At 38.4% G+C, this 22391-nt stretch overlaps 1 protein-coding gene across 1 annotated transcript in view; it reads left to right on the top strand.

The window, feature by feature from the left end:
• Nucleotides 1-22391, top strand: part of LOC136857693 (histone H2A deubiquitinase MYSM1) — a 165922-nt gene that overhangs the window by 40343 nt on the left and 103188 nt on the right. The window contains exon 4 of the mRNA XM_067136545.2: nt 14724-14838. Within this exon, the coding sequence (XP_066992646.2) occupies nt 14724-14838 (115 nt within the window). The remainder of the gene's footprint in view (nt 1-14723; nt 14839-22391) is intronic.

A 22391-nucleotide genomic window follows, 5' to 3' on the forward strand; every position in this document is an offset into this window, starting at 1 on the left:
TTTTTTTTTCTTTCTTTTTACATGTTAGGATCATAATTTTTCAGAAGTATATTCAGATATTGCATGGCTGTAATATACTAAATATGGACAATATATATATTATTGTATTAATTAAAGCAAGTTATATAGAGATTATATTAAGATATCTGTAAAAGAGTAATATTCCTTCAGTTTTTTCTTAAAACATATAACCGATTTAGAGTTCTTTATAACAGGAGGCAACACATTATATTCCCTAAACATTGATGATTCTATGCCTTTCACTCCGTACTTTACTGAATTAGAATGAGAGGGATATATCCTTAATGATCCTCTAGTTTCATATCCATGAATTTCACTAAAGTGGGAGAAGTTAACAGTAGAATGGGTTAATTTCCTGTCTAGCTTATACATAAAGACTGCTGATGAAAATGCAATTTGTTTATGGAATGGCAGAATATTTGACTCTGAAAAAACTTCATGTGATGGTTTGAGGAAGGGGAATCCATACATGATTTTGATGGCTCTTTTTTGTAGGATTTCCAAATTATTAATGTAATCTTTCCTACATCTTCCCCAAATAAAGCTTGCGTATGTTAGATGTGGGTGGATCATTGCATAATATATACACTTCAATTGTTGATGAGAAAAATTACTGTATCTTAATCTGTGCATTATTCCTATCAAAGGGGTAATTTTGCTGATTACATAATCAATATGCCTTTTCCAGGAAAGTGTTGAGTCTAATATTATACCAAGATACTTAGCTGAGTTGACTCGCTCTATTACTTGGTCCTTTAGGATAACAGTGTTAGCCGCTGTTATCTTATGGGCTGTTTTATGAAAGATTAGGTATTTTGTTTTAGTCACATTTATGATCATTTTTTTTAGATAAAGCCCATTCCGATAACTTGTCCAAGTCACAATTTATGTCTTCCATAATTCGCGTTTCACATAGTCCTTTGTAAGTTATTAAGATATCATCAGCAAATACTTTACATTTCCCCTTTAGTGTTAGAGATTGTATGTCATTAATATAAATCAGAAATAGAATTGGACCTAGTACTGAGCCCTGCGGTATTCCCGTTTTTGTCTGCTGCTTAAAACTTTTAGTATCGTTAATCATCACATATTGTGTTCGATTTGATAAATAATTTTGGAACCATTTGTGTGCTAAACCTCTAATTCCTGCTAATTTTAACTTGTTCAGAAGTATTTTGTGGTCAACCAGGTCAAATGCTTTTTTAAGATCTATGAGTAGCCCTGCTGCTAATTTATTTTCATCTAAGGTCTTTTGAACATCTATTACTGTATCAAATACAGCATTATCAGTTCCTCTATTTGGGAGAAACCCATATTGATTATTGGAGAAGTAATTAGTTTTACACAGAAAATTTACCAATCTAATTTTTACTACCATTTCTATGAGTTTTCCAATTGCAGATAATATACTAATTGGTCTGTAATTGGATGGATCTGTGTTATCTCCTGATTTAAAGATAGGTACAATTCTGGCACATTTGAGTAATTGGGGTATTTCTCCACTGAGAATTGAACGGTTAGTAATTTCCACAATATATGGTACTAAACTTTCAACACAGGTTTTTAATATGACATTGGTTATTTTATCTTCAGTTAAATTATTTTTATTTTTTAGAGAAGTGATAATTTTGAGCACTTCACATTCATCAGTAGGAGACATGAAAATACTATTAGTTTGACTTTCAGCTGTTGTGCTGCCATGAACTTGCTCGTCTTCAGGAAGACCTTTTCTTATATTTTCAGCTACATTAACGTATCGTTCATTTAGGTTATTGCATATGTCCTCTGTGTTTGTAATGCTGACATTTACCACCAGATGGCTGATTTCATGTTTATGTCCAAGCTTCCTATTTAACACTTCATTGACTACATACCATGTTTCTTTTTGGTTTTTGCAATTCTGTAATCTGTGTTCATAATACCTTTTTTGTAACTCTCTCTTCAATTTGGTTATTTTATTACTGATTCTTTTGTATTCTTCAATTACTTCTGCAGAGGGGTTTTTTACTTTAGTTTTTGAAAACAGTGAGAGTAAAGTGAAGGAAAAGAAAATGGCATGGAAAACATGGAAAACATCTGAGACTGAAGAAAGTATGTGGAGGCAAAGAATTTGGCCAAGAAAGTAGTGGAGGAAGAAAAGAGGAAAAGCTGGGCGTTATACACACATAAATTGAGAAATGATATTCAGGGCAGCAAGAAATTATTGTATGGTATCTTAAGAAACAAAAAGAGAGATCAAGTAAACACCAGATTTGTGGAGGATGAAGATGGCATACCGTATTTACGCGTAATACCCGCATATTTTTTTTTTAAATTGAGGCACGAAATTTGGGTACGGGTGTTATTTGCGTCAATCTTGGCAGGTTATTTTTCTTCACAATCAGCCTTCCTGAAGTTAGGGTGCAGGGCTTATTCGGTGACGGAGATTATTCGCGTAAATATGGTAATGTTAACTGTACCGGGAGGTACACCTCAACCTAGCGCATTTAAAAGAAGCACCTTGGAGAACGTTATCTATCATATAAAAATTGAAACATGTAGTACAAGAAGTAGGGACGTTGATCAGAAGGTGCCACTACTAAATGATAGAGTAATATGTTAACGTAAATAAATAAATGATTACTGGATTAAAGCCACTATGTTTATTTAATGAAGCCGAGCTTTCAGCCAAATTGCATTGGCCTTCATCAGGGCAAGTTACATTCCGCTTCCGACAGTGAGCAAGAAATTCAAAGAAACGTGGAAGTCATGGCCGTACTATCCACGGCCTACTCCACTAATAGGTCTCAAGGGTGTTCGTGCTGTAATTCACCGCCCTCTGTCGGACGGTTTTGTGAGTGCGTCCCACTGTTCCATGGTGGTGTTATGCATGTATTTCTGCAGTACAGGTCTCCATGCATTTGATAACTTGAAGCCGTCTTCCCTGTTGATGTTATTTGGGCGTAGCTCTATCTCTATAGCTTCTCTTACTAGTCGAGCATAGAAGTGTTTTACAGGCGCAGTGACCTTCTCCTGGTCAAAGAGGATTTCATGGTCTGTACTGTAGAAATGCTCTGCCATGGCAGACTGGCTTATGGCATTCTCCATGGAGGATGAAAGAGCGACATTCTTTACCAACCTAATGTGTTCTTTCACCCTGGTACTGACAAGCCTTTTCGTCATGCCAATATATGAGCAACCACAACCACATGAAACACCGGGCGTATATGAAGTTCGGTGAATTACAGCACGAAAATCCTTGAGACCTATTAGTAGGGTAGGCCGTGGATAGTACGGTCATGACTTCCACCTTTCTTTGAATTACTTTGCTCACTGTCGGAAGCAGAATTTAACTTGCCCTGATGGAGGCCAATGCAATTTGGCTGAAAATTCGGCTTTATTAAATGAACATAGTGGCTTTAATCCAGTAATCATTTAGTAATCATTTATTTACGTTAATACTATGAGCCACGAAAACCTATGTTCATTACAGAGTAATATGTTATTTTAAAGTTTCCTAAACTGACTGGATTTCTTTGTTTTGTTTTGGTGTATCACTGGTTGCAACAACAACTTTCAGGAAATTTGGACTTTCTCCATAGATGTCTCTATGAAAGAACTGAGGTCATGCACCCTGGTGCAAGGCGAAATAACTAGAAATTTAAAGTTTTGTGTTTATAGGTTTTCTCAACTGAATTGACTTTCATTATTTTGATACTTCAAGGTTTGCAACACTTCCTTCTCATCCCGTCAGCTTTAGTTTCTGACCAATCAGAAATATGGTGCATTTAGTTTTCAGCCAATCATAGGCTTCTTGTAACCTTTTGTATGACCAATAAAATCAGAGTGTGTGTTCGAATTCAGTCCAGAGCCTTCTCGAAACTTCCTCTCGGGTATAAAAGCTGTTGCTTTTTCAAGTTAACTTGTCTTATTGATCGTTGAATTACTGAGTACGTGTGTTAAGACAGGAGGCGGCAGCCCCAATCTTCGGCAGGCAGAACATCTGCTAAGGTAATGGCCAATAGTTTTTCCATCCAAGTAGTTATCTCCGCAAGCTGACCCAAGGGGAAGGTTCTGATCTTTAACTGTGTAACCGTTAATTTTGTAAAATGTAAACTTTCTTCTTTCTCATGTAAAATTTCATGTAAGCCCTAAAGACTTAATCTGTAAAATCAGGGATAGAGAGTGAATTCCCCTTCAGTTTATCTTGAGGTGACTACGATTTTGTAACTGTTTTTCTCCTGTAAATCATAAATTAACTTGTCCTAGTCACCTCAGTAGTGTGGTATTAGCCTCTGCATCATCGGGCTACAAGCCCAGGTAGGGTTTTAACCTTTATTTCTAGGAGCGGAAGGGTATACCTCCATTCATTTTTGAGTTTGGGCCAGTAACTTAACCTGTTCTTTTTCACGAAGGCCCAGTAGAATGGGTACTAGATACCCCTGTGTCAACTAAAATTCATATGGTATTGTAATTTGGAGATAGTGCCTAGAGAAGCCTGAAAGTGTAAGTGCATTGAGCAAAGAAGCTCTAGGAAAATTTAAAGGTTTGTAAAGGTTTGGGAGTGGTCTTCTTGGCAGAAATTGTAGAGCATTTAGGCTCTTTACTTCTAATGTAAATATATTTGTGTGATATTGAATGTTATTGAATGGTGCCTTTGGAAGGCCATACCTTGTATAATCTGTGGAGCAATTGTACTCTTTATAATTGTAATCTAAAATTTCCTGTAAAACAGTTGGGAGTTTTGTCTCCTTGTCTGTCTGTCTAACGCAACTCTTGCGATGTTGGGACCTTAGTAATTTATGAGCTTGAAGCTCAAATTTTAACTAGTCTTTTTGTGGGTTTTTGTGTTTTGTTTTCTATTTTGTACCCAACTACTTGTACCCGAAATCTGATTGTTTGTTAAAATTTAATATATGAAAAGAAAGATAACCTTTATTTTAAAGTTTTAAATTAATCTTTCACTCTCGTAGGTAGACCCATTCCAGCCCGCACCTTCTTTCACCTCTGTGATCCACGAAAACAAGGTAACATGTGGTAGCAGAGCATGGTTGAATGGGTCTAGATAAAGCCCTTTTTGATGGCTAAACCTAGAATTCGATCTAAACTCTTAAGAATTTTCTCGGTTGCTGGAAATTTTCCAAATTGTTAAATTCATTTTCTGTAAACATGTCTGGTCCTCGCGAAGTCCTCGCTCCCGGGTACTTGCGCAAGGAGGAATTGATCTATGAGCTCCTCATTAGAAAGGTCCAATCTGGACGCACAATTATGGCAGATATTGCCAAACTTAAAGAATCTCTAGAACTTCCTGTTTGTATCCCAGTATTTGGGGAGAAAGAAATTGATGAGGCTCTATCCACCATCACTGACAATACCACCGAGCTAGCTTCTATAGTTAGTTCTTTTTTAAGTGAGTGATCCGTCTGGAAATCAACTTAAAAGAGTTCAGGCTAGGTTATTTCATTTCTACAATAGGGCTAGGGACCTATTGTTTCTAAAATTAAAGGATGATCGTGCCAAGGAGGCTAGTAATCTGATTGATCACCTGTCCAAGATGTCTAATAAAGTTAGTCACTTGTTGTCTGAGGCCGCTACTCCCAAAAGCGACCAATTCCCTTCGATAAACTTGGCTACTGAGGAGGATTCTAGTTAAGCTATAGAAAGTAGGAAATCTATTGCTAGTCAACAAAGATCTGCCTCATCGGAAACTGAGCCTGATCATCCAAGACAACTTCCACCTTTCTTTCTGACTAATGCTGAGTTTGAGCCTTCACTACCTCCTATGCCATCCCCCATTATGTCACCCTTGTTCAGTAGTTTACCTCACCCATTGGCTATGTTGCTTAAGGGCATTTCCAAGTTTACTGTAAATTCGACTACTGCGGTCATTGCTTTCTTAAGATTTTTAGTGTAATTTCAAGACCATGCTTTATTGTTTGCTCTCTCTCATTCCCAAATACTTCAAATTATGTATCCTTATTTTGTAGGTGTACTCTCAGACAAAATAGTTAAAGTCATAGCTGATCGATCATCTATAGAAGACTTCCACGTCCACCTCCTGGCAAACTTTATTCCGGCATGTCATCATTAATCCGAAAGTTCTACTTTAGAGTACAGCGGTTGGATGAAAACCTTGCAGACTTTATTCAGGATATTAAGTTTTACACCAGGGTATTCGCTCTTCATTTCTCTGAAGACCAAATGGTGCAAATGATTATCAAAGGTATTTCTCCGCCCTATAGTTCGTATCTCTGTTTTGCATCTTGTTCTCAAACCTTTTCAGAATTAGAGGCAATGGCTGTATCTGCAGAAGGAGTAAGGTACGCCAACACCTTACGAGTGGCTAAGGAGCCCCGTCTGTCATCTAACAGTTCTCGGCCTCCACCTCGCCGAATCTTCCCCACATGCAAGTGTTATGCATGTGGATCAACCGACCATATTCCAAATAAATGCCCCTTGATAAAATCTAGTAGAAATATTAACGGAGCCGGTCCTTCTCAAGGTTGTTTTAAATGTGGCTCGTTTTCTCATCTTGCCAATCATTTGAAGGCCCTAGAGAATGCCTTAGGATTGCAGAAGAGGCCACAGGATTCGTGCCATTCCTGTGAATTGAAGTAAATAACGTACCTTCATGGCTCTATTAGACTCTGGAAGTGTGAGCTCCATTATTTCTGAAAAATGGTATTCTAAATTAAAAACCTATTGTAAATTTTCAGACTATTGCCCCTCTTCTGTTAAATATGTTTCGTCTAACTCATCTCCATTACAAATTTTAGGTTTCATTTTTGCTAAAGTTCGTATTTCAAAATTCAGCTGGAAAGTGAAATTGTTTGTCGCTAAACAATTGTCTTGCCCTGCAATATTGCGGGCCGATTTCATGTCTAATACTGGTCTTGTGCTCGACATTCAGAGCAAGTCGTACACCTTCAAATTTGCAAGTAACTGTAATATTCCCCTTTTGAAATGTAATTCTGTATCATATTCATCTATTTCGCTGACCCAGAGTGAAATGTCATTAGATCTTAGGCATCTACCTGAGAAACAGGCTGAAAGTATTAGAAGGTTGTGTCAGTCGTTTCTTGATGTACTCTCAAATACACTGGGCGTTACTGACCTTATTCAATGTAAGATTGAATTAACTTATTCTATCCCAGTTAGGTTTCCGCCTTATAGGCTGTCCCCACCTAAAATGAAAGCTCTTAAGGAAATCATCAATCAGATGTTAAAGGATGGTAGCATTCAACCTTCTAAGTCGGCATAATCAACGCCCATTTTTCTTGTGCCAAAAACTGAAGGTGGCTTCAGGTCTGTGATTGATTACAGGGCTTTGAACCGTAAGGTGGTGTTACAATCTATGCCTCTTCCTGATCTTCACTTGTGTTTTTCATGGTTTTGAAAGGCCAAATTCTTTACCATCATTGATCTTAATCAGGCATATAACCAGATACCTCTAGCAGAAGAATTGAAACATCTAACGGCTTTCACCACGGATTGGAACTTGCATGAATACAACCGCATGCCTTTCGGGCTCCCCACGGCTGCAGCTGTTCTTACTAGACTGCTGGATAGGGTCTTCTCGGACATCCAATTCGAATATCTGTATCAGTACCTCGATGATGTTGTCGTGTTTTCTGAGACCTTTGAAGAACACTTAGATCATCTAAATGAAGTACTCAGTCGCCTTCGTAAGGCTGGGTTGACTGTTAAATTCTCTAAGTTTGCTTTCGCTAAACCTTCTATTTCATTCTTAGCGCATATTGTGTCACCCAATGGTGTTTCCATTGACCATTCCAGAACACAGGCAATTCGTGATTTCAAACCTCCTAAGGACATCAAAGGCATTGCCAGGTTTATAGGCATGGTGAATTTCTTCAGGAAGTGTATTCCTAACTTCGCTAACAGGGCGGTGCCCCTGAACTTACTGCGTAGGAAAGGCGTTAAATTTTATTGGGGGCCATCTCAGCATGCCGCTTTTGAAGATCTTAAATTAGCTCTCTGTAACACCCCTGTATTAGCCATGCCCGATTTCTCTACGAATTCATTGTCCAAGCAGACGCCTCGTCATCTGCTATTGCTGCTGTCCTCCTTCAGGAAACGGAACTTGGAAGGTGGCCCATCGCCTGTGCTTCTAGGGCCTTATCAGCTAAATATTCAATCTATGAGCTTGGGGGTTTGGCAGTATTGTTTGCCCTAGAGAAGTTCCGCCTTTATATGGAACGTGTCTAATTTGAATTAGAAACGGATAACCAAGCCTAAGTTGGGTGTTGGCTAGGCCTCGTCGTACTGGACATATCGCCCGTTGGGCCATCAGGATTTCTGTATTCCAATTTGATGTGAGGCACATTAGAGGATCAGAAAATGTAGTTGCTGTTCATTGGTCTCCACTTCATTTGAAAACATGCGGCTTAGTCCATCGGACCTTTCCCACAATCAAAGGGGAACGGAAATAAATTCATTCTGGTGTGTGTAGACAGCTTCGCTAGATTTTCATGGATATTTCCGACTAAGCTGGCCACCGCTCAGTCTACAATTTCTTGTTTGAATACTATCTTTGCTTCTTTTTTCCTTGTCAATACATAGTTTCTGATAATGCTAAGGCGTTTACATCTAACTTATTCCATAAATTCTGTTTTGACCTGTCTATCTCACACGGAACAACTTCTGCTTATTACCCTCAGCCGTCTCTGGCTGTGCGGGTCAATCATAATCGTCGATCTGCTTTAATTGCATTTCATCATGAATGCATTGGTTAGCATTTGCTCTAAATTTGGCAGTGCATGAGTCCCACAAGTTCACTCTGGCATCTCTCATGTTTAAGTTTGTTCCTAAAATGCCGCTCTCTAATTTTTGGTCACTTAATGGCATATTACCAGAGACAGTAGATCCAAGATCTATGGAAGAAGGTTAAGAGTAATCTTTAAGCTTCTCATGAAAAGTTTAGAGAAAGATATGATCATGGACGGAGGCCCTCCAATTTAAAAATCGGAGATCAGGTCATGGTTAGAAATTTTGTACCTGCAGGGAAGCTTGCCCCCAGATTTCATGGGCCATGTATCATTGTGGATTTTCCAACCCCGGTTACCTTATTGGTCAGTAACCCAGCCAGAGAGAGAATATTTAGGGTTCACCTTTCTCAGGTGAAACCAGTATATATTCATTGTTGTGTTACATTAGTCACTAAATGAAACAACATCCTGAGGAAGCTGAGAGGTACAAACTGGGGTGAAAAGCCACAAGTTCTTAGAACCACTGCATTGGCTCTGTGTTACTCTGCTGCAGAATACGCATCACCTGTGTTATAGATCATCCCACGCCAAGACTGTGGACCCTGCCCTGAATGAAGCTTGTAGATTAATCACAGGATGCCTGAAACCTACCCCTGTTGAGAAGCTATACTGTCTTGCTGGCGTTGCACCTCCAAGTATTCGTCGAGAAGTCGCTGCCGATCAAGAACGACTGAAGGTTGAGAACTGTGAATCTCACTCGCGGTTTGGTCATCAACAATCTCAATCTAGGCATAAAAGCCCTTGAGAGGACCACCGGATAAGGCAAGACTTTCCTTGTGGAAATCTAAGCAGCAAGAATGGATGGAGCCACGTGAACAACTTCCGGCTGGCTACAATAAAGACTGGAGTGTTTGGAGTCCCTTAACTGATTAAGAACTGGTGTTGGCAGGGCTAAGTCGTCGCTTAAGTTATGGGGTTCACATCTGAGGACAGCAAGTGTGACTGTGGTGAAGAACAAACAGTGAACCATATGTATCAATGTCCTCTCTGCCCATTTTCATGCTCAGAGCAAGATTTAATGCTTGCTGATGACAACACCTTAGGTGTGGCTCAGTTTTTGGAAAAATACCATCTAGATGTACAGTAAATTTGGTCAATTTCCTTTGTCTGTTAATTTTTGTAAATAGTTTAATTATTATTTTATTTTTAACTGTATGATTAAGTATGCTTCTGACACGAGTAAATATATAAATAAAAGCCACTAAATCTTGGCATGGGGTGAAGGTTATTTTTCTTTTAAGAAGGGTCGTAGATCTTAAAATTAATCAGGTGGTAATGGAGGCTTTCTGCCCCGATCATAACAAAGTTATATTATGTATTGTAATTAAAGTTGTACAACCTTCTCCTCTGATAAAAATTCCTGTTGTCCATTGCCTGGTGGCCATTACCTAGCCCCCGTCTCCAAACCCATGTACTGCTGACTCACCCCTTCTCTACCACCTGCAAAAAAAAAAAAAAAAAAAAAAAAAAGTACTCTCAAGCTCCATCAAACAATCTCTGTTGCCGAGTTAATTATTGTTTCAGTGCCCTCTCAGCCATCGGCGGCCATGTCTCAACATCTGGCGAACGATACCAGAGTAGGGTATGGGCCCACTCCACTCTAGTCATTTCTCCTTCTGAACGGCGCGCCAGAGCTCCACCTTTCCAGCAAGGGCCGAGGTGCGGAAACCCGACCGCCAACCCGTCTTGGAACTGTACTTCTACATCTGGTCTGCGGCGACCATCACCATGACTACCCCTCTCATAGTAGCGGGAGAGGTGTATCTGAGGGTACTTGGGGAGTCCAGGGGACCCCACCAGGGTATCGGCAGTGGCGGCCACTCTTGCCGTCAAAACTTGAACTGTATATTCCAGACTTCTACGACTGCAAGAAGACTTCAAGACTAGTTTTCCAAATAATTTTTCTAAAAATGAACCTTCAGCAAGAAATTTTTCATGTATGATGTCCCAAAACAAAAGATTCTTTTCCCTACTGTATCACCCCAGGGAAGGACATTTGGAGGGGAGGTCTGTACCGGGAGGTACACCTCTACCCCGCGCATTTAAAAGAAGCGCCTTGAAGAACGTTATGTATCATACAAAAATTGAAACATCTAGTACAAGAAGTTGGGACTTTGATCAGAAGGTGTCACTACTAAATGGTAGAGTAATATGTTATTTTAAAGTTTCCTAAACTGACTGGATTTCTTTGTTTTGTTTTGGTGTATCACTGGTTGGAACAACTACTATCAGGAAATTTGGACTTTCTTCATAGATGTCTCTATGAAAGAACTGAGGTCATGCACCCTGGTGCAAGGCGAAATAACTAGAAATTTAAAGTTTTGTGTTTATAGGTTTTCTCAACTGAATTGACTTTCATTATTTTGATACTTCAAGGTTTGCAACACTTCCTTCTCATCCTGCCAGCTTTAGTTTCTGACCAATCAGAAATTTGGTGCATTTAGTTTTCAGCCAATCATAGGCTTCTTGTAACCTTTTGTATGACCAATAAAATCAGAGTGTGTGTCCGGATTCAGACCAGAGCCTTCTCGAAACTTCCTTTCGGGTATAAAAGCTGTTGCTTTTTCAAGTTAACTTGTCTTATTGATCATTGAATTACTGAGTGTGTGTGTGTTAAGACTGGAGACGGCAACCTCAATCTTTGGCAAGCAGAACATCAGCTAAGGTAATGGCTTACAGTTTTTCCATCTAAGTAGTTATCTCCGCAAGCTGACCCGAGGGGAAGGTTCTGATCTTTAACTATGTAACCGTTAATTTTCTAAAATGTAAACTTTCTTGTTTCTCATGTAAAATTTCATCCAAGTCCTAAAGACTTAATCTGTAAAATCAGGGATAGAGAGTGAATTCCCCTTCAGTTTATCTTGAGGTGACTATGATTTTGTAACTGTTTTTCTCCTGTAAATCATAAATTAACTTGTCCTAGTCACCTCAGTAGTGTGGTATTTAGCCTCTGCATCATCGGGCTACAAGCCCAGGTAGGGTTTTAACCTTTATTTCTAGGAGCACAAGGGTATACCTCCATACATTTTTGAGTTTGGGCTAGTAACTTAACCTGTTCTTTTTCACGAAGGCCCAGTAGAATGGGTACTAGATACCCCTGTGTCAACTAAAATTCATATGGTATTGTAATTTGGAGATAGTGCCTGGAGAGGCCTGAAAGTGTAAGTGCTTTGAGCAAAGAAGCTCTAGGAAAATTTAAAGGTTTGTAAAGGTTTGGGAGCGTAGTCTCCTTGGCAGAAATTGTAGAGCATTTAGGCTCTTTACTTCTAATATAAATATATATGTGTGATATTGAATGTTATTGAATGGTGCCTTTGGAAGGCCATACCTTGTATAATCTCTGGAGCAATTGTACTCTTTATAATTGTAATCTAAAATTTCCTGTAAAACAGTTGGGAGTTTTGTCTCCTTGTCTGTCTGTCTAATGTAACTCTTGCGATGTTGGGACCTTAGTAATTTATGAGCTTGAAGCTCAAATTGTAACTAATCTTTTTTTAGGTTTTTCCTATTTTTTCTATTTTATACCTAACTTGTTGTACCTGAAATCTGGTAGTTTGTTCAAATTTAATAACTGAAAAGAAATTTAACCTTTATTTTAAAGTTTTAAATCGATCTTTGACTATCGTAGATAGACCCATTCCAGCCCGCACCTTCTTTCACCTCTGTGATCCACGAAAAAATGGTCACATTAACTAAGCTAGACGAAATAAGAAATAGATGGAGGGAGTATTCTCAGAAGTTGCTGAACATGAGAAAAAATGACAGTCATTCAATGGACCACCAGGAAGCGCAATTAGTTGATGAAGAAATGGATAAAGAAATTACAATGAATGTGATTGAAATGGCAGTAAGAAAGTTGAAGAATGGAAAAACTGCTGGAATAGATTAAATTTCAGTGGAGATGATAAAGGTAGCTAGAGCTGTAAGCCTGCAGTGGACATAACGAGTCCTCAGGATTGTCTGGAAGAATGAGGAGGTCTCTAACACAATAATCACTGTCACCATCAGTACTGTCCCTAAGATCTTCGAAAATCAAGAGCTCGATTTCACAATTGTCAACAAAGAGGGCTTTCATCTTGATTCTAAGAACATGTTAAAGTACATTCACTTCTAAATAAACTTCTCCAGGTTGTTGCTTCTTTTTCAAAGACTTTTGAAAGTGAAGATAAAAGTATCAGTATTCAGCTGGTATCTGTATTAATGCCATGAGTGTCCAGTTATAAACTTATGGCGGGAGAAATCCACTGTCTCTCAGTAAGACGATTGGCCTTGACGAAACACTACACCGTCTTCCAGAAAGACAGTCTGCAGTTTTAGGGTTAACCCTATGCAGTGTATTCCAAAAACCATTCTGTTTTGTGATAATGTAAATATTAATAGGAAATTTAACATATGCTTGTAATTTGAATTCCGTAACACATTTTCTTATCTGTGAGTATTTGTCTGTTATGTTAGTTTTCATTGCCATGAAACATCAGTTGAGTCTCTGCTGTGTTCCATCAGTTTTGTTCCGTGTTGACCTAGCAAGTTGCCCGTGCGGTTAGGGTTCACGCAGCTGTGAGTTTGCATTTGGGAGATAGTGGGTTCGAAACCCACTGTCGGCAGCCCTGAAGAATGGTTTTTCATGGTTTCCCATTTTCACTTGAAACAAACGCTTGGGCTGTACCTTAATTAAGGCCACAGCTGCTTTCTTCCATTCCTACTCCTTTCCTATCCCAGCGTCGCCATAAGACCTATCTCTGTTGGTGCGATGTAAAGTAAATTGTAAAAAAAAAAAAAAGAAAGTTTTCCATGCTGTGTTTCAGCAGAGTCATACAAGTTTACCAGTGAACAAGTTTATATGATTCAGTTGTGATTGATACTTAACAAACAGTCTTATCAGATTTCAAAATGTAGAGAAAGATTTCTTGATGCCTGATTTCACTTAACCTCAACTTTGAAAGAACAGGGTATATCAAAAATGCACTGAGTCTGGACAGCCACAAAGTCTACTGCATGTAGCAAAGGAAATACTCGCCTTGTTGCTACGACATTTGTAAAAATAGCCTTTGGATCTGTTTTACTCAACATACTTCAGAGAACCATCCATAGACTCTTGAAAGACAAAAAATTAAAACCATTTCATCCAAAGGCCATGCTGAGTAGTTCAGACGTTTGAGGCGCTGGCCTGCTCCAACTTGGCAGGTTCAATCCTGGCTCAGTGTGGTGGTATTTCAAGGTGCTCAAATACGTCAGCCTCATGTCAGGAAATTTATTGGCACATAAAAGAACTGCTGGACAAAATTTCGGCACCTCAACGTTTTCGAAAACTGAAAAAGTAGTTAGTGGGTTGTAAAAACAGTAACATCATTATTATTATTATTATTATTATTATTATTATTATTATTATTATTATTATTATTATTATTACTATTATTATTATTATTATTATTATTATTATTATTATTATTATTATTATTATTATTATTCCAAAGTTACTTCATGCAATGCACAATGCATCAAGATGATTTTGACTGAAAATTTGAGGTCTATGAGTTATTTGTAATCTGTCATGAAACGAATCCAACAGTTTGGCAATCAGTGTTATGGACAGACGAAGCAGCTTTCAAGGTGAATGAACAAGTTAACAGGCATATCTATGTTTGTCTGTCGTAAACGTTCATGCTATAATAGATTGGCAGCTCAAAATACCTGGTGTGTGCATCTGGGAAGGAATTTTAAAGATAGTAGAACAGGACCCTAATTCTTTCAAGAATATCACCTTGGCAGCTTGTTTAGGATAGCTCCATATTATTAATCAAATTATACTGTAGTTTTGGTCATTGTAAGTCTGATTACTTTCGTCCCCATTACTTTTGACACTTAATTTTAAAATCCTGTGTCATAGATTTTAATTACATGAGAAATTATATTTCTGAAGATGTTGAATTTTTGTAGATTGAGAGGGCGCAGAGGAAGGCCACACATGAAGAGACCTACTGGAATAAGAGATGTTCACCTTAAGAAGTTAACTGTAACAGAGCTGCCTATTGTATCCAGTGGAGAGGAAGTGGTAAGTATTGCCATCAACTGATTAGACATGCTACATGAATGTCTGGGTAATGGATTTGATAAATTAATGAATAAACTACAGTTGGCTAACTTCATGGAAATAGCCCTCTGTAGGTCAACAGTTATATTTAAACATTTAATAATCCAAATTTAGAGCCATAGCATATGATTATGTCATGCTGCATAAGCATTTTCACATTACAGTGAACTGAAACTCATTTCATATTTTTCATAATACAAACGAAATAAGCTAATCTTACATAATCACATGCTCTGAATATGAGGATGATAGGGAAAAGTTTGGGATTTTGTTTAAAGTTACTTTAATTTGCTCTTTATATTGAAAGAAACAAGATATTTTACTTTCCCAAAACTGTGTGTGGTATAGAATTCATTAAAGGCACCTGTGGTAAGATACTGTTAAATTACAGTGGAGATATTAAATGCTTTAATATCCAAATTAATGAACACACAGCCCCTGAGATGTCTAATATATTAGGATAGATTAGGATTACAGTAAAACCTTGTTAAGATGTTTCTGCAAGGGCAAGGAAAAAGAATGCATTAAGCAAGAAAATGTACCGTATTTCTCTGAATCCAAGACTTTCTTAAAATCTCAGAATGTCATATAAAAGATCAAGGTTCATCTTGCATTTGCAACCTGGCAGTAACGAACACCACTGGCAGCTACCATGGGTACCACGCTTGTTCACTTCACACACACGCACACACACACACACGCGCACACACACACACACACATACCTGTGCACATAAAACTCGACCTTCAATGTCCGCATCTTTATTAGGCCCGTGGGTTACATTGCTAACTGCGGCAACCAGTTGTACAGTGCCTCTGCATAACGTCACTGGTTCTTGGGGAATACTGAAGAGAGAACGACATTCTACTTGGCAGGAGACAGGCTCACAGTGCAGGCGACTAGCTGAGCGACAATCCCCTGAATATAAGTTAAGAACTTCATTTTCCCGTATTGAACTGAGATTCGCAATTAGACGGTTTTGCTGAATACACAAATAAAAACTATTCAGCAGAGACATGGAAACATTAGATATGATTTTTTTCCGACATGAGGGCATTTTACATTTTGTATGTGTGGGTACAGTGAAAACCATATCTACCATTTCTGAAGATGAGGGGAGAGTATTAAAAGATGTAAAAAACATGAGAGAACAAATATGAAAACCATTTCCACTGGGGGTTATAAAATAACAGTGTACTGTACCTGAAAGGTGTGAAGAAAAAAAAAAAAACTGAGAACAAGTATGAAAGAAATTTCACGGGGCTCATAAGAATATCAATTACAGTGGAATACCGTTAGTACATTTCTCATAACACTTTTTACCATTAATCACGTCAAATTATAAAAGTCCCTGTCCCAAAGCACTAACTTTTATGTAAAATATTGCTTTAGCACATTTTTTTGCTCCTGCTTACTACATTCAAATTTTGATATTCTTCATTCAATATTTTGGCCAGTCCTTGCGCATTTGTCAGTCCATTTGGACATGCACGCATGTTAGTGATGCGATGCACGTTAGGGTGAGAGAGAATACTTAATTACCCTTATAGATAGATGGTGCCATGTATTTTACGTTGTAAACTTTGGAACATGCTCTGGAGCTTTGACAGACTCGTTTCATGTTGTCACACATCTTCAGTTTTCTCCGCTAACTTTCGGAAAAGAGTCTAGAGAACGGTCACGGTCTACCTTCACATCGCTTCGTATTGTACAGTATTAGAGCAATTGGCATTCAGTTGCTGTTTAAAGCATTGTCTCGTTGAATTCTGTTGTGGTAGTCTTCACTTCTAATATCATACGGACATCGTTATTGCTCAATAAGTGCTATGAGTTTGATTTCTGTTCCATTCCAACAGTATGAATCTTCCTGTAACCGTCACCAACCTCATTCCGAGTGGTGTCGGTAGAGATCGTATCATGGTTAAGTGGTTGCCTAAGCTTGACGTGGTAGCAGTCGAGAGCTCAGCTCAGTTTAGCAGCGAGTGTGCTCCCTGTAGTGTCATCTATTCATTCGTGACGGTAGCTTGCCATATAGTAATATATAGTGTTCTTGGCTGTTTTTATCTGGACATTATTTACGTGTTTACAGTGGAGAGGAAGAAAGTGGAGCAAGTAACAAACGGTGGAAAAACTACAAATCCTTCAAGAAGTGAACCACAATCCAAATATGTAGCATGTGGATGTAGCGCAGAAGTTAAACATTGCTCCATCAACTTTAAATACATTTGTTTAGCAAACGTAAACTGATTGAAACTACTATTGAAGAAAGGAAAAGTGCTCAAAGGAAACCTAATTGCCAGGTCAGTTTCTAGAATTAGAAGAAGCTGTTCTAAACTGGTTTGTGCAAGCACGAGCTTCAAACTTGCCGGTAGATGGTACTGTGGTTTGAGCTCAGACAACACTTATTTCGCAGAAGATGGGACTTGATGATTTAAAGTATCTAATGGCTGGATTGATGGATTCAAGAATAGACATGACCTAGTTTATAGATGTGTGCGAGGTGAAGCTGCTGCCCTGGATAATGACACTGTACTATGCAAAACTATTGAAACATGGAAAACTACAACACTTCCTGCAATTTTGAAAGACTATACTCCTGGCAGAATTTTAATGCAGATGAAACAGAGCTGTTTTCTCATCTTCTTCCAGATAAAACCCTGGATTTTAAGGGTAGGAAGTGTCACAGTGGCAAATTTAACAAGGAAAAGCTTACAGTTCTCCTGTGCTGTAACGAAAGTGGAACTGAAAGTTGGTACCAGTGGTTATTGGAACAGCAAGCAATGCGCGATGTTTCAAGAAGGTGCAATTTTTTCCGTGCAAGTACACTTCTAATATGAAAGCTTGGATAACTTCCGCAGTATTTGAAAATTTCTTACACACATGGAATGCAAGGCTTGGTGTAAAGAACAGGAAAATTGCACTCTTCATTGATCAGTGCCCTGCTCATCCCTCAAATGTTTCTAATTTTAAACATAAAGATAATTTTCCTCTCAGCAAACTCTATGAGCTTAAGCCGCTAGACCAAGGCATAATACAGTGTATGAAGCAGAAGTATCGTTAGAGGCTGGTACAGAGAAGATTACCGGGCGAGTTGGCTGTGCGCGTAGAGGCGCGTGGCTGTGAGCTTGCATCCGGGAGATCGTGGGTTCAAGCCCCACGATCGGCAGCCCTGAAGATGGTTTTCTGTGGTTTCCCATTTTCACATCAGGCAAATGCTGGGGCTGTACCTTAATTAAGGCTACGGCCGCTTCCTTCCAACTCCTAGGCCTTTCCTGTCCCATCGTCGCCATAAGACCTATCTGTGTCGGTGCGACGTGAAGCAACTAGCCAAAAAAACAGAGAAGATTGGCTGCAGTGGAATCGATGAAGAGAAATGTCACCATCTTAGATGCCATGCATTTCATTAAGGCTGTCTGGTGTTCTGTGTAGCAAAACACTATGTGGAACTGCTTCAATGCAGCTGGCTTTTGCCGTGTTCGCACTGATGACGTTATGCTAAATGATTTAACTGAGAGGGAGGAATGGCGCCGAATGGCAGGAAAGGTCACTCTCGAAACATACGTCAACGTTGCTAAAGATGTTCCAGTGTGCGAAACTCTGAAAATAGATTAAATACTTGTAGAACAGAAGATGGAAAAAGCATCAGTGCAGGATAAAAGTGATGACGAGCCAGATTCTAAGCCAGTTCCGACGGTGTCAAAAGTGCTGGAGGCAAATGGACATAGTGAAGCGATACATGTGTAGTTTCGAAGTCAATGACGAAGTAATTACTTTACTAAACAGGGTGCACAGGACAACTTTAAATGTAAAACCAAGAAAGCAATCTACCATACAAATGTATTTCAAACCAGTGTAAATATTCATGTACGATTGTGAGATAAGATGTATTATTAGAATTAAAGTTCTTGTACTGTAATTCAAGCAATCCATAAAGCAAGCAATCTGTAATGTTTCAAGATAGATGCGATCTTTTCCATGCAAGAACACTTGTAACATAAAAGTGTGGATAACTTCCGCAGTGTTTTAAAATTTCTTACACACATGGGATGCAAGGCTTGGCGTATGAATGAGGAATGTGAAAACAGATTTGTACCTTTAAAGGTGGTAAGGAATGGTAAAAATCCACCATATTTTAACAGAGAAGTAAAGAGAATAAGAAACAGGTGCAGATGGGAAATAAATAGAGTTAAAAAATGGCTGTGGAAGTAAGGGGTAATTGAAGGAACTTACTAGGAAATTGAATCTAGCAAAGAAGTCAGCTAAGGATAACATGATGGCAAGCATAATTGACAGTCATATAAATTTTAGTGTAAAATGAAGGGTATGTATTGGTACTTTAAGGCAGAAACAGGTACCGAGAAGGACATTTAAGGAATCATCAGTGAATTAGGGGAATGTGTATGTGAGGATCTTCAAAAGGCAGAACTATGTAAAGATTGTTGGTTGCAAGGATAATGTCCAGGTAAAGGGGGTGACTAATGCTAAAGAAGTATTAAAATTTACCTATGATAACAATGACATATACAATAAGATACATCATCATCATCCTTTCATATCTTGCAGGTGAAGCTTCTACGGTATGTAGAATTATTTAGTCGTGTTGTTGTTTTCTGTACATTACCCACAGTTTGCTGATGTTTTGAATACATTGCAGTATTCTTTGTCAAGGCACTGAAATACTCCTACTCAATCCCAGGTAATCAGTCTCCCAGGCAGCAATCACACTACAAGAGTGGTTCCTGACCTTAGTCTATATGTCCTAGCCTTTCTGGCTGACGTAAGCCCCCTGGCTGTCTCGTGAGAATTCTGGAAGGTATGTGTCACAGCCAGGTAGTGGGGCTTGCCCGAGCTGGCGTCCCAGAGATCTCTTCCTACCGGGACAGTAGTTTATGACTGCTTTGGGGATCCTGCTTCTGTCCATCCTGTTTAGGTGTTCTAGCCAATTTATCTGGTATTCATAGATGTATTCCAATACAGGTCAGCACTTCTGTATTTCTTTTGTGTTGTCACTTAGTGACACCTGCTGTTCGGCGCTTGCATTTCATTTCAGCTGTAGTTATTCTTCTCTCATCGCATTTCCTCAGTGTCCACGCTTCACTTCCATAGCAAAGTTTTTGTAAGTTTTAGTAGATTCTTGTATGGTTGTGTTTTTGAACTAATGATTGTTTAAAAACTATTGACGATTCCCAAAAACATCTGTTGAATTTGGAGATTTTCTCGGGTATATCCAGTTCTTCAAAGAAAGACAGTTTGTAGCTGAGGTATTTAAAATCATTTACTCTTTTCAAATTATTGTTATTTATGCAGATCTTGCTTCTTACTGGTTCCTTGTCACAGAAAGCCATTATCTTAGTTTTCTCAGGGGATATTTCCATTGAGTACTTTTGTGAGACTAGGTTTAGGTTATACATTGAATGCTGTGAATCATCTTCTGAGGTGGCGACCAGCACTAAGTCATCTGCAAATAATATTGTATCCAGCTTTAGATTTCTGTTAATGCGGATGGAACCATGTCTTGTTTCTCTAAATTCTCGTATGAGAGCATTCATATAGATTATGAAGAGGAGAGGGGAAAGACCGCAACCCTGTCTTACTCCTGTGTTCATTGTTTTCCACTCTGATAGTTTATCGTTGACCTTTACGGAAATTAGGTTATGTTTGTAAAGGTTACTTATGTTCTGAATCATCTGTTGTGGGGTGTGATCAGATATTAAAATATGTGTAAGGTTTTGCGGTTTACTTTGTCAAAAGCTTTTTTGAAGTCCACAAAGGCAATATGTGTTTCTACATTAAATTCTCTGTGTTTTTCTAGAAGGATTTACATTGTGAAATAGCCATCGCAGCAAGATCTTCCATTTCTAAAGCCGAATTGTTCCTCTCCCAGAATGTTCTCATAGTGTTTGTATAGTTTATTTTTAATGATGTTGGCATATATTTTATAACCAGAATTTAATAAACATATGCCTCTGTAGTTTTCACAATTATTTTTGTCGCTTTTTTTGAAAAGGGGTATAATTATTGCTTTACTCCAGTTTTCAGGTGTGTCTTCTCTTTTCCAAATTCTATTTATGAACTGAGTGAGCCTTTCTTGAAAAGATTTGCATGAATATTTTAATAACTCCAAATTTAAGCCATCTTCACCAGGTGTTTTATTGCACTTTAGGGCCAAATTCATAGTCAGCACTTATACGTAAGTGGAACCCTTAAGTAATAAGGGACCACTTATAATAAGTATTCACTTATATGAGTTTACATTCCATAGACAAGCACTTAAAGAGCACACTTATTGATACAGTAAGTATCACTGGAGATGTGTCAATGCTGTATATTATGCCCATGCTTCCTGGATCGTACACGTACAGTTCTGGCTACCGAATAGTGGAATGATGTATTGTGCTTTGTTTATTGGAGGACATCGCACGGCCGCGCGCGTAATATTTGAGGTTAAAGGATCGTCTATGTTGTATTTGGTTATCAGAATGGATAACAAAACAGCGAGCTGAGACGACACCTGCAAGAACTTGCGCATAATATAGAACAAGCAGACCGATGCAGTTTCTCATCAGAATATGAATGACGTGGGAAAAACTTGTTGTGGACAATGCAAACTACGAAAATGCCCAGAGTCTAATTTTCTTCTTAACATGTTTATAGTTATCCAGGTACTCAAACCTATACAAATATTCATCGAAATGTAGAATATCTAGCCTTACAACGCTTTTGATGATTTGACAAGTATATCTGTAGCCATTATGTTGTAATAGGCCTAATTACTTCCCCAATAAGATGCAAATAGTATGTTTTGATGTGTGATGCCATAATTTCAGAAACTTTTGATATAATCCGGCAAACGATTTGTTGACTAACCTGATATAATTAGCACAGATCAACCTTAAAATCAATGGTGGTAGTGCAACGCGTTCATTTTTCTTCTAACTCGGTACAGTTCTTTACTATTCCGTAGGCCTACAGTCTTGATAACTTATCAACATGTAACACGTTTCCAATTAATTAAGCGAAATCCCGGTAATGATGACGGTGATGATAATAACATTAATAATAACAATAACCTGAAATTAAGAGGTGGCATAAAATCTCAAAACAATATCTTCATAATGATGAGATAGTGAGTTCTCTAGAGGTTATGTTCATTCTCTCAATCAATGGAACAAGAATATTCATAACTCTCACTTTACTAAAACGAAACCTTCATTAAATTGTTGGTCATATAACATTTCGACAGGATTTTCCATCTCTGCTGTGTGCACGGAAAGCATTCTGTGAATGAAATGCAACATATTCAGCAAAATCATAATCCTCCATCTTACTGCAACATAAGTGAGACACTTAAGTGTGTGGGGGAGGTCCACTTATAGCAATAAGTGGGACACTTAAGTAGGTAATATGAAATGAAACCTGGCTTATAAGGGACACTTATATATAAGTGCTGTCTATGAATTCGGCCCTTAGTGTTTTCAAGACTGCCATTGTAATATGTTTGATGTGTGGATTGT

The sequence above is a fragment of the Anabrus simplex genome, chromosome 1 (genome assembly GCF_040414725.1).
Source record: "Anabrus simplex isolate iqAnaSimp1 chromosome 1, ASM4041472v1, whole genome shotgun sequence".
Lineage (NCBI taxonomy): Eukaryota > Metazoa > Arthropoda > Insecta > Orthoptera > Tettigoniidae > Anabrus > Anabrus simplex.